Consider the following 14,105-nt stretch of genomic DNA (forward strand, 5'->3'; position numbering starts at 1 on the left):
TTCCAGCATCAACACAGCATGCCCACAGCTCATTAATCCTAACGCGCATGTCTTTGGAAGATACAAGAAAACTGGAGCACCCGGAGGAAACCCATGCAATCATGGAGAGATTAGTGAAACTCTTCACAGACAGCTGCACGAATTAAACCTTGACTGGTGCTCACCGGTGCTGTGAAGTGTTATGCTAACTGCTGCGCTCACAGGGTGTGCTGCAGGGGAAGGGAAGGTTGGCAGCAAAGGATGAGTTAGTTAGCACAAGAACATGATAGACAACACTGCACTGTGGCCTGGTTACAATCAGCTGCTTTTCTACTTTCAAAAATAATACAACTGAAACCGTGATCCAAGATTCCATGAATATCTTAGATTCCCAGCGGCAGAAAGTCACCAAAGTGTTTTCCAGATGCTGTATGGCAGACGTGCAAAGCTACAGAAATAAAAGCAGACAGGTGATCGGTTACAACACAACAATGTGACCAAGTCTCGGTCAGAAGTGTGAGGTAATGCATTCAGGTTATCTAATCCTGGCTGCACACAGACAGTGAATAGCAGAGACCTACCAACGTACAGGGGACCTTGGAGTGCATGCATAGCTCCCTGAAAGTGATGGCACCGGTGGATCAGGTAGTGAAGAATGTGAGTTGCTTGCCTTGATAGATAGGTATTTAAAAGAAAAGGAAATAGTGTACAATTCTGGTCATCACACTACAGAAAGGCTGTGGTAGCAATGGAGAGAGTGCAGAGGAGATTCACCAGGATGTTGACTGGAATGAAGGGACTGGTTACAAGGAGAGGCTGGAGAGGCTGGGACGGTACAGATAGGGTAAATGCAAGCAGGCATTTTCCACTGAGATTGGGTAAGACTACAACCAAAGGTCATGGGTTTAGAGTAAAAGATTAAATAATTAAGGGGAACTTGAGGGGGAACTTCTTCACTCAGAGGGTGGAACGAGCTGCCAGCGAAAATGGTGGATTCAAGTTTAATTTCAATATCTAAGTGGTTTGGATAAGTACATAAATAGCTGGTGAATGTAGGACTATGATCCACATGCAGATCAATGGGACTAAGCAGAACAATAGTTCTTATCATACTGAATCTTATTGATAAGGACTGAAGCCCTTCATCGGGATTAGAAAGAAAGAGAGAAGCCAGAACTTTTAAAAAGTGTTCGAGTTTTCTTTGAACACAGTTATGAATGTCTTTACTCAAGAGGGCAAGAAACAGAATGTTGCCTTCGCCATTTGCCAGAGTACAGAAAGAAACCTGCAGGCTCTAACACCGAAAGCATTAGCTAGTCAGATGCTCATTATTGAGTTGCAAACCCTCACATTCCTGGCTGCACTCTTTAAACTTTTCTGTTTCTCAGCCCTCTGGAATACAGAGAGCATATCAGGCTGTATTTTGAGGGAACAGTTACCTCAGAGGCTCCTCCCCAGGACCTCACAGCCTCATCCAGCTCCATGGCACGGCCAACCTTCACTGCCTCAGCGCCTGCGGCACTCTTCCTCTCCTGGGCCTGGGCCTCTGCCAGGCACGAGTGGGCGACTGGCTGGACTCGATGCAGCGCTTGCGTTAGGAACTGGACGTGGACCTGCAAGACGGTCAGGAAGCACCGGCCCAGCACCTGAGAGAAAGGACACAGGCACATCACTGGAGAGCAGTCAGAGCAGAGAGTTAACACAACCAACAGCAAACCTGTTGGACCAGTCATTTCGCATGTCATCTAAAACTCTGATAAACTCCTATAGACGTGTGGTGTGACTGGTTGCATCATGGCTTGGCATGGAAACACAATGCCCAAGAGGTACAAGAGTCTCAGGTTCAAGAACAGTGATTACCCCTCAACCATCAGGCTCTTGAACCAGAGGGGATAACTTCACTCACCACAACACTCAACTGTTCCCATAACTTTCAAGGGCTCTTTTTCTCATGTTCTCGATATTTATTACTTATTTATTATCATTATTACTTTTTTTCTTTCTACTTGTATTTGCAGTTTGTTACTTGTCCCCCCAAGAACCCAGCTCCCTTCCCCTCCCCCACCTAGTACACACTCTCCTCCCACGGGGTCCCCTTGACCCTCCCTACGTGCTCCCAACTGCCCACTGTACCTCCCTTATTTAGTTACTCTTCATCTTCCTTTCTCATCAGGTTCCACAATTTCAGACTCTCGTTCAATGAATCAATGCCATTCCCCTCCAACACCTTGAACAACACCCACAAAATACTGGAGGAACTCAGTAAGTCAGGCAGCACCTATGGAGGGGATTAAAGTTGATATTTAGGCTGAGACCCAAATATCATCACAGTGCTGGCATCATTTTTGTTGCAATGGACAAAGTTTACATCAAGCATACATGGCCACTTTAATTATTTTCTCTGTCGGCAGATAAAAAGAGAAAAATGGCTCAAACCATTAAACTCATCGCCATGGCTATCAATTTATTTGAAGATACACTGTGGAACAGGACCTTTCAGCCCAACGAGCCACACCACCCAGCAACCCACCTATTTAACCCTAGCCTAATCACAGGACAATTTACAAAGACCAATTAACCTAGTAACTGGCACATCTTTGGAATGGGAGGAAACCAGAGCACCTGGAAGAAATCCACACGGTGATGGGCAGAATGTACAAAACGCCTGACAGGCAGCGCAAGAATTGATCTCTGAACTTCCACACCGCAAGCTTCAATAGTGTTGCGCAAACCACAAAGTTACTTAATACTGCACAAGACAATTGTGAAGCAGCAATTACTGAGTCAAGTCATTGATAATTGCAAACTAATTGAAGCTTTCGGAACAGTACACATAATCAACTAACAGTCATCGTTTAAGCAATGAATAGATGTTACAGAGCATATTCCCAAAAGCAGGGGTTTCCAACCTGGACCCCTTGGACCCCTTGGCTTAATGGCATTGGTCCATGGCATAAGAAAGGTTGGGAATCCCTGCTCTAAATGCAAAAGAAGCCAAACTGAAAAATGGGGCTGCTGTATCTATCAAACAGTTGATTAATTTGATTTGTCACATTTATTTTGAAACATAAAGATTGCCACTTGCATCAAGTCAGATCAGCAAGGATTGTGCTGGGGGCCATGCTTCTGGTGCCAACCTAACATGCCACCACTCACTAACCCTAACCTATACGCCTTTGGAGTGAGGGAGGAAACCAGAGCACCCGGTCACCACATGGTCACAGGGAGAATGTACAAAACCCTCAGCCAGCAGTGGGTATTGAACAATAATCGGTGATCGCTGGCGCTGTAAAGCATTACACTACCGTGTTATTCATGTTAAATGTTGTATTATAGAAAAGGGACTGGGAATTTTCACAATGATCAGAGCACCAATTCATTGAAAAGGAGAAAAGTCAATACAAAAGCAAGTGAGTGAGTAGACTTCTACAGATGTGTAGAAGGAAAGGAGCAGAAGAGGCTAATGTGGTTCCCTCAAGGTCTGAGACTCAAGAAACTACATGGGTGAGAAAGGAAATAGCGTCAATTAAGCAAGTACTTATGTCCGTCCTAACAGCAGACACAGAAAACATAAAAACAGAGTATAAATTAAAATGCATGGGTACTTCAAGGATGTTCGCATTGAAATTAGCAACAAAGCTAACATTAAACACTTGCTGATGATACAAAGCCAGATGGTAGTGTGGACTGTGAGGAAGACCAAGTTCAAGTCTATTGCCATTCAACTGTATACGTGTATACAGCTAAATGAAACAATGTTCCTCCAGACCAAGGTGCAAAAGACAGAATAGATCAGGGGTCCCCAACCTTTTTCGCACTGTGGACCAGTTTAATATTGACAATATTCTTGGGGACCGGCCGACCGGGGGGGGGGGTTAGGGTTGCCAACATACGAGAGTAGCAGTCAACTACGTTGTGTTTACCCCGAGAAAGACTACAATGAACATGAAGCCTTGCGCGGGCACCAGTGCGCATGTGTAACTTGTGCATGCGTGTACATGCCGATTTTTTAAAAATCGATTTTGCCGATTCTGTTGGGGGGAAGATGTTAATCATGACCGGAATATAGGTGATAAGTGGCTAATACACTCAATTTCGTTTCTAAAAGGGTTTATCTAACGAATTTAATATTAAACACACAGCGCATATTTTCCTTGCATGAATATAGTGATAAGACAATTATCAGGAAGGACAGGGGAGCTTGAAGTAAGTGTTGAACGAACCTCCAGTAGAAGTGGCAGAGGCAGGTTCGACATTATCATTTAAAGTTAAAGTGGATGGGTATACGGACAGGAAAGCATTGAAGGGTTATGGGCTGAGTGCAGGTCGGTGGGACGAGGTGAGAGTAGCGTTCGGCACAGACTAGAAGGGTAGAGATGGCCTGTTTCCATGCCGTAATTGTTATATGGTTATATAAGCCACTTATAATAGCATCATAACATTTTAAGTAACATTTGATATTAAACACATAGCGCATATTTTCCTCGTATGAACATATAAAATCATTGCAACGCACCAATATCGCTGAATCAGTGGGAGCCCTGGGCTTGTTTCCCTGCAACAAGACGGTCCTATCGAGAGGTGATGGGAGACAGCGATACTCGAAGGGGCTTCCTTATGTCCAATCTATTCCGCAATTTAGTTTTCGTTCCATTCATTGCAGAGATATGTTGGCAATAGAAGCAATGTTTTCAGTGCTTTCCTGACTATCTCAGGATATTTAGCCTTGACTTTGATCCAGAATGCGGCAGAGATGTTATGTCAAACATACTTTTCAGCCCGCCGTCATTTGTAAGCTTGAGGAGTTCATCTCCTTCCCGTGCTGACATGGATGACGCGCAGGTAATGACCTCGCGTGCGTTCAAGCTCAACAGTGGCGTGACAGAGAATGAGGAAAGGTGCAGCTGACTCCTATCACCAAATCATATTGTTTCCTCACAGCCCGGTACCGGTCCGCGGCCCGGTGGTTGGGGACCGCTGGTATAGATAACCAATACACAATACATAAAGTAATATTATCAAAAATAATTAATAAAGTGCACTTATGACACAAGTTTAAAAGTAAAACAGTGTAACACTACTGGTGCTTCATATGTGATGAGGCCTGGGTGGTGGCAGGGAGCTCAGTAGTCTCACTGCGTATGGTAAGAAGCTGTTTCCCATCCTAGCAGTCCTTATCCAAATGTTCCAGTACCTGCTGTCTGATGGTAGGGGGTCAAAGAGATTGTTGGACAGATGGGAGGGATCACTGACAATGCTGAGGGCTCAACGTATGTAGTGCTCCTGATAAAAATCTCCAGTGGCTATCTGATAAAAATGAAGGCAGGCTTCATGGGGGATGAAGCGAGGTTAACTGGCTGATAGAACATAGTGTGGGAAAAGTCAGTATTTATATAAACGATAAGAGATTGAAAGCCTTTGAGATCAGTAGGGCCTGGATGTCAACATGCAGATGGAGTAAGCAATTAGGAAGACAAATAGTGTAACACACACAAAATGCTGGTGGAACGCAGCAGGCCAGGCAGTATCTATAGGAAGAAGGAAGGACAAATAGTGTGTTGGCTTTTACTGCAGAGATTTGCGTAGGAGTTAAAATATCCTGCTGCAATTATATCTTTTCTCCTTAGACAGATTTGTTTCTTCTCTAAACAAATGAGATTCTGCCGATGCCGGAAATCTTCAGCAAAGCACACAAGATGCTTGAGGAACTCTGCAAATCATGCAGCATCCATGGAGTGGAATGAACGGTTGACATTTTGGTGTGAGACCTTTCATCACAACTGGAAAGGATCTACCCCTTCCTTTCTGGTCCTGTTGAAGGGTCTCAGTTTGAAATGTTAACTGTTTATTCCACTCCATAGACGATGCTTGACCTGCAGGATCCATTCAGCACTTTGTGTGTGTTGCTCAACAATTACAGAGGCAACACGGTAGTGTAGCGGTTAGCGTAATCACTTTACACTTTACAGTAATCACCAATCAGGGTTCGATTCCCACTACTGTCTGTAAGGAGTTTGTACATTTTCCATGTGACTGCATGGATTTTCAAAAGCTCTAGTTTCCTCCCATATTCCAAAGACCTGTTGTTAAGGTTAGAGTGTAAGTTGTGGGCGTGCTATGCTTCACCGGGAGCTTGCACAATCCTTAAATGATTTAGTGCAAAAAAACAAACATATTTCACTGTATGTTTTAAGGTACTGTACATGTGACAAAGTGTGGGCACGTGGCCAAGTGGTTAAGGCATTGGACTAGCTACCTGAAGGTCCTGAGTTCACGCCTCAGCGAGGGAACGTGTTGTGTCCTTGAACAAGGCACTTAATTACACTTTGCTCTGCGACGACAATGGTGCCAAGCTGTATGGGTCGTAATGCCCTTCCCTTGGACAACATTGGTGTCATGGAGAGAGGAGATTTGCAGCCTGGGCAACTGCCGGTCTTCCATACAACCTTGCCCAGGCCTGCGCCCTGGAGAGTGAAGACTTTCCAGGCGCAGATCCATGGTCTCGCAAGACTAGCGGATGCCTTTTATACATGTGACAAGTAAAGCACCATCTTCAGAATAAAGTCTTTTGTTTAAAGCAGACATTTGGATATGGAAATGCAGGCAAACAAGAGAAGCTTGGTGGGCATTGACCAGCTGGGCCTGTTTCTGTGTCCTACTAATCGATGACATTGCATTCAAAGTCTTTGAGTACAATTCTTCCTCTATTCACCTCATGATCTCTTCCCATGATGGAGTACAGTATAGCGAGCACCTGTTTGGAGATCTAGTGTCAAAAAGTAATACATCACAGAAACAAGCCATTTGGCGCAAGTGGAAATGACGTGGCTAGACACATCAGAATAGGGCAGCACAATGACATTGCCTTACCAACCTTCTCAGTCGAATGGTGAAATATTTCAAACTCTCATCATTTAGGGAACTAAGTAGGGAGAAGTCAGTGTTTTTTTTTCTTTTACATAGAGAGTGGTGAGCTCCTGGATCACACAGTCAGATAGAGGCTGATACATGACAGACCTTTAAAAGACTCATGTTGAAGTGGTGAGGCCAAATTTGGAGTATTGTGTGCAGTTCTGACCACCTAACTACAGGAAAGATATCAATAAGCTTGAAAGAGTGCAGAGAAAATTTACAAGGATGCTGCCAGGACTTGAGGTTCTGAGAGGGAAAAGTTGAACAAGTCAGGACTTTATTCCCTGGAGTGTAGAAGATTGAGCAGAGATTTGATAGTGGCATACAAATACAAATAAGGGGTATAGGTAGGGTAAATGCAAGCAGGCTTTTTTCAAAATGAGACTAGAACTAGAGGGAATGTGTTAAGGGTAAAAAATTAAATAATTAAGGGTAACCAGAGGAGGAACTTTTTCACTCAGAGGGTGGTGCAAGTCCGGAACAAGCTGCCAGTGGGAGTGCTGGATGCAGGTTTGATTTCAACATTCAAGGGATGCTTGGATAAGTACATGGATGAGAGGGGTATACAGGGCTAAGGTCCAGATGCAGGGAGATGGAACTAAGGAGATGATCAGACAATCACTAGATGTTGCAAAGGGCCTGTTTCTGTGCTGTAGTTCTCTACCATTCTAAGCATTTGAGTCTTCTACCTGATGGGAGAGAGGAGAAGAGAGAATAGCCAGGATGGGTGGGGTCCTTTATTACATCGGCCCATGTGCTATCAGTGCAAAGACTTTTCTTACTCATCTGGTTTGGTACAAGACTGATAGGAAAGAACTCAAACATAAACAAAAAGCACTGGAAGCACCCAGCAGGTCTGGCAGGATACGTGGAGAGAGAAACAGAGTTAATGATTCAGGTCAACGATTGTGGTTCCAGCATCTGCTGTTCTTTCTTTATTTAGAGACACGAACAGGTCCTTCCGGCCCAACCAACCAGCAACCCTGGCATAATCACAGGACAGTTTACAATGACCAATTAATCTATTAACCTTCCCGCCCAACCACCCAGCAACCCTGGCCGAATCACAGGACAGGTTACAATGACCAATTAATCTATTAACCTTCCGGCCCAACCACCCAGCAACCCTGGCTAAATCACAGGACAGTTTACAATGACCAATTAATCTATTAACCTTCCGGCCCAACCACCCAGCAACCCTGGCTGAATCACAGGACAGTTTACAATGACCAATTAATCTATTAACCTTCCGGCCCAACCACCCAGCAACCCTGGCATAATCACAGGACAGTTCACAATGACCAATTAATCTATTAACCAGTAAGTTTTTGGACTGTGGGAGGAAACCAGAGCCCCTGGAGGAAACCCACGAGCTCACGCACTTACAGACAGCATCAGAATTGAACTCCAAACTCCAACTCCAGTGTCCTTAGCTGCAATAAGGCCGTGCGAACCCGCAATGCTACGGTAGCAACCCTTTTGCTCTTCAGTCAAGAACTCTGCCCATTCCTCTCAAAACCATCACATTTTAATTACCTCGAAGGGTTTGCATTTTTTTGGTAAGAATGCTGCATACTCATTAACAATGGCAGAGTCAATATAAACACCTGAAGACTGAGACTGTAACCCTGTGAACTACCTTCTGATCAAAACAAAAGGACTGGTGACAGACAGATCCTGAGGCACACTCTCTCCCACCATTGTTTCTCCTCTTCCTCTCTCCTTTAATGTACAGGATCTGTCAATCATTATAAATCAAAGACAATACTCCTGTTTTTCAGTTTGTGGGGCGGGGGTGTGTGGGGGGGGAATTAGCTACTCCTGCTCACATACAATGAGAAAGCATTAATATTCCACAAAGAATGCTAATTGTATCGAGGCCTCGTACTTCTCGCATCAGACAGCCTTGAAGCACAAAGACAGTCTCGCCAAGGTTACTGTGATCAGCTGCCAGGAAACACATACATGGGCTTTACGGTGGGGGGGGGGGGAGTGGCGGGGAGAAGAGGTGTATGACGGGCAGGGGGAGAACACATAGGCAGGGGAAATGTGAATTAGCTCACAAGTACAAGAGGCACACGTAACTATTACTGCATTTTACCCTCCACAGTGGTGACCACCCAGGGTTACCAACTCCAGACTTAAATATAAAAAGAACTCTGCCATGGACGGTCCCAAGTCTGGCTGTGAAAGGAGGAAGGACGGGCATGGGGCTCGCAACTCCATCCTGTAAAAACCCAGAGCTACAGAAACGCTAACAGAAGCTCCAAAAACCTCATTCCTGGGAGAGGAAGGACCTTCAAAGATGGACTACACTTGAAAGACTGGCCCAAGATAGAGGATTATCATGAACTGCTGTTGGCAGCCTTTGCCCTAGTTGGGGTGGTGAGCTAAGAAGTATTTGAGAGGCAAAATGGGATGGATACTGTGGAGATACAAGCATCTTCTGCTGGGAATGGGGCATTTACTACACTACTGCACAGTAGTGCACAGAGTCTTGTCACCTTCAGAAGTTTTCGGATGACTCTGCCATAGTTGGATGCATCAGCAAGGGAGATGAGGCTGAGTACAGGGCTACTGTAGGAAACTTTGTCACATGGTGTGAGCAGAATTATCTGCAGCTTAATGTGAAAAAGACTAAGGAGCTGGTGGTAGACCTGAGGAGAGCTAAGGTACCGGTGACCCCTGTTTCCATCCAGGGGGTCAGGGTGGACATGGTGGAGGATTACAAATACCTGGGGATACGAATTGACAATAAACTGGACTGGTCAAAGAACACTGAGGCTGTCTACAAGAAGGGTCAGAGCCGTCTCTATTTCCTGAGGAGACTGAGGTCCTTTAACATCTGCCGGACGATGCTGAGGATGTTCTACGAGTCTGTGGTGGCCAGTGCTATCATGTTTGCTGTTGTGTACTGGGGCAGCAGGCTGAGGGTAGCAGACACCAACAGAATCAACAAACTCATTCACAAGGCCAATGATGTTGTGGGGATGGAATTGGACTCTCTCACAGTGGTGTCTGAAAAGAGGATGCTGTCTAAGTTGCATGCCATCTTGGTCAATGTCTCCCATCCACTACATAATGTACTGGGTGGGCACATTCAACCAGAGACTCATTCCACCGAGATGCAGCACTAAGCGTTATAGGAAGTCATTCCTGCCTGTGGCCATCAAACTTTACAACTCCTCCCTTGGAGGGTCAGACACCCTGTGCTGATAGGCTGGTCCTGGACTTATTTCATAATTTACTGGCATAATTTACATATTACTATTTAACTATTTATGGTTCTATTACTATTTATTAATTATGGTGCAATTGTAACAAAAACCAATTTCCCTCAGGATCAATAAAGTATGACTATGACTATTTCCACTCTCTCTCCACTCCTCAACCATTTAAATGCATTGCTACAGTACATCTTGGAATTTGATTTAAGCTGCTGGTTTTTTACCAAGTGGCCCCTTGCTGTAATTTCCCATAGTATTAAAGCGTAGAAAATTACAACTGGAGTTCGGGGTCCTGCATGTGAGGCCTGGAGTTCAAGGTTCCATATTCAGCAAGTCCAGCGTTTAAGGACTGGAGCTCAGGGTCCCGTCTTCGGTAAGTCCAGAGTTTGGACAGGAATTCAGGGCCCACATCCAGAGTTCTAATTTATCATCATCGGCCAGTCCTGGGGTTGATACCGAAGACTGAAGCTTGAAGTTTGATCAGAAATCTGGAAATCAAAGCCCAATGACGGAAGCCTTGGGTACAAGAGCCTGAAATTCACCTGGGAAGGCGGACGCCAATTTTCCGCGAGAGCACTGCAGACCTAAAGGCCTGTCCTGGAATTGGAGGACTCTGTGTGTGTGTGTGTGGGTGGGAGAGAGCAAAGGGGTTTGTTTTGCTGTTATCATTTTGTTGCTTGTTGCATTCTATTTTGTTGTGTTGTTGATGTCGAGCATTCTAGGCGTGTTACGTTGGCATCAGAATGTGTGACAACACTTGCGGGCTACCCTCAGCACAGCCTAAGGTCAAGCTGGTTATTATTTAATTAGAGATACAGTGTGGAGCATGCCTTTCCAGTGCAATGAGCTGCACTGCCCTGCAACCCACCTATTTAACACCAGTCTAATCACAGGACAAGTTACAATGACCAGTTAACCTACTAACCAGTATGTCTTTGGACTGTGCGAGGAAACCCATGCACTCACAGGGTGAATGTACAAGCAACTTACAGACAGTGCTGGAATTGGACTCTCAATTATGGAATGCCCAAAGCTGCAGTAGCATCGCACTAACTGCTACACTTCTTTGGTGACCTTGTGAATGCAAATGACACATTTCACTGTATGTTTCAATGTAACTGTGATAAATAAATTAACCTGAACTATCAAGCTTTTCTTTCTCTTGTGCTCCTCTCTGTGAGGAGACAATTAATGCAGTCTGGTGGTTAAGGGAGCCATTTGGGGGTGAGGGGATCATTCGGAGTGCGTGCAACATAAAATACTTCACAATAACATCCATACACAAATTGCCAGCAGAACTCAGCAAATCAGGCAAGATCTATGGGGGGGAAGTGGCCAGTCAACACTTGCCTGGTATGGAGGCTCCAATGCACAGGATCCAAGATAGTTGGAAACTCAGCCAGCTCATCATGGCTACAGTACTCCCCACTATGCAGTACCTCAAAAAGTTTGCACTCATCTTTAAGAAAACCCTCACCACCCAGGACATGCTCTCTTCTTGGTCCCACTACCACCAAGGACCCACACACAGCGATTCAGAAACAGTTTCTCTCTCCCACCACCACCACAACTACCAGCTCTGTCACAAGATTCTGAACAGTCCGTGAACACTACCTCAATATTCCCTTTTTTAACTCATTATTTTGTAATTTGTAGTAATTTTATGTCTGCACTGTAGTGCTACAGCAAAACAACTAATTTCATGTGATACAGGACAGTGGTAACAAACCCAACCCTAGTTCAGAGACAGAACACAGGAGCTCTGAACCAGACAGTAAGCTACTTGATTTTGCATTTAGCATATCCGGTCAGTAAATCAGATCAGCAATTCTCAGGCACCGGTTTTGCCAGCAGCTGGCTTACACAGATTGACTCAATTTAGAAGCACTTGAGCTAGGATTTCAGTACATACATGCAGGAATAGCATTTGTGCTCTGTAGATCTACAGCACTTCAAAATTAAGTTTCAACTCGTGAAACTGTCCTGCTATAGTGAGCCATGGAGGGAAGGAGGACGGGAGTTAATTTGCTTGTTAGTTACCTGCTTTTTCATCTACATTCAAAATACAGATTGTTAACTTGAGAGCTAATTTTAGAACACAGGAGAGCATAGGAACAGGCCCTTCGGTCCACACTGTTGAGCCAAACCAATTAAGTTATTAACCAACATAGAACATAGAATAGTACAGCACAGTACTGGCCCTTCGGCCCACAATGTTGTGCCGACCCTCAAACCTTGCCTCCCATATAAGCCCCCACCTTAAATTCCTCCATATACCTGTCTAGTAGTCTCTTAAACTTCACTAGTGTATCTGCCTCCACCACTGACTCAGGCAGTGAATTCCACGCACCAACCACTCCCTGAGTAAAAAACCTTCCTCTAATATATCCCTTGAACTTCCCACCCCTTACCTTAAAGCCATGTCCTCTTGTATTGAGCTGTGGTGCCCTGGGGAAGAGGCACTGGCTATCCACTCTATCTATTCCTCTTAATATCCTGTATACCTCTATCATGTCTCCTCTCATCCTCCTTCTCTCCAAGTAAAGCCCTAGCTCCCTTAATCTCTGATCATAATGCATACTTTCTAAACCAGGCAGCATTCTGGTAAATCTCCTCTGTACCCTTTCCAATGCTTCCACATCCTTCCTATAGTGAGGTGACCAGAACTGGACACAGTACTCCAAGTGTGGCCTAACCAGAGTTTTATAGAGCTGCATCATAACATCGCGACTCTTAAACTCTATCCCTCGACTTATGAAAGCTAACACCCCATAAGCTTTCTTAACTACCCTATCCACCTGTGAGGCAACTTTCAGGGATCTGTGGACATGTACCCCAAGATCCCTCTGCTTCTCCACACTACCAAGTATCCTGCCATTTACTTTGTACTCTGCCTTGGAGTTTGTCCTTCCAAAGTGTACCACCTCACACTTCTCCGGGTTGAACTCCATCTGCCACTTTTCAGCCCACTTCTGCATCCTATCAATGTCTCTCTGCAATCTTTGACAATCTTCTACACTATCTACAACACCACCAACCTTTGAGTCGTCTGCAAACTTGCCAACCCACCCTTCTACCCCCACATTCAGGTCGTTAATAAAAATCACGAAAAGTAGAGGTCCCAGAACAGATCCTTGTGGGACACCACTAGTCACAGCCCTCCAATCTGAATGTACTCCCTCCACCATCACCCTCTGCCTTCTGCAGGCAAGCCAATTCTGAATCCACCTGGCCAAACTTCCCCGGATCCCATGCCTTCTAACTTTCTGAATAAGCCTAGCATGTGGAACCTTGTCGAATGCCTTACTAAAATCCATATAGATCACATCCACTGCACTACTGTCATCTCCTCAAAGAACTTTATCAGGCTTGTTAGACACAATCTGCCCTTCACAAAGCCATGCTGACTGTCCCTGATCAGACCATGATTCTCCAAATGCCCAGAGATCCTATCTCTAAGAATCTTTTCCAACAGCTTTCCCACCACAGACGTAAGGCTCACTGGTCTACAATTACCCGGACTATCCCTACTACCTTCTTTGAACAAGGGGAAAACATTCGCCTCCCTCCAATCCTCCGGTACCATTCCCATGGACAACAAGGACGTAAAGATCCTAGCCAGAGGCTCAGCAATCTCTTCTCTCGCCTCCTGGAGCAGCCTGGGGAATATTCTGTCAGGCCCCGGGGACTTATCCGTCCTAATGTATTTTAACAACTCCAACACCTCCTCTTCCTTAATATCAACATGCTCCAGAACATCAACCTCACTCATATTGTCCTCACCATCATCAAGTTCCCTCTCATTGGTGAATACGAAGAGAAGTATTCATTGAGGACCTCGCTCATTTCCACAGCCTCCAGGCACATCTTCCCACCTTTATCTCTAATCCGTCCTACCTTCACTCCTGTCATCCTTTTTTTCTTCACATAATTGAAGAATTTGCCTTGGGGTTTTCCTTTACCCTACTCGCTAAGGCCTTCTCATGC

General features: G+C 45.0%; 1 protein-coding gene across 3 annotated transcripts in view; it reads right to left on the bottom strand.

The window, feature by feature from the left end:
- The window catches only part of garre1 (granule associated Rac and RHOG effector 1), a 268,189-nt gene that overhangs the window by 82,924 nt on the left and 171,160 nt on the right, over positions 1–14,105 (bottom strand). For all 3 annotated transcript variants that reach the window (XM_072279994.1, XM_072279995.1, XM_072279996.1), the window contains one exon: positions 1,419–1,625. In XM_072279994.1, the coding sequence (XP_072136095.1) occupies positions 1,419–1,625 (207 nt within the window). The remainder of the gene's footprint in view (positions 1–1,418; positions 1,626–14,105) is intronic.

This window comes from Mobula birostris, chromosome 15 (assembly GCF_030028105.1).
Source record: "Mobula birostris isolate sMobBir1 chromosome 15, sMobBir1.hap1, whole genome shotgun sequence".
Lineage (NCBI taxonomy): Eukaryota > Metazoa > Chordata > Chondrichthyes > Myliobatiformes > Myliobatidae > Mobula > Mobula birostris.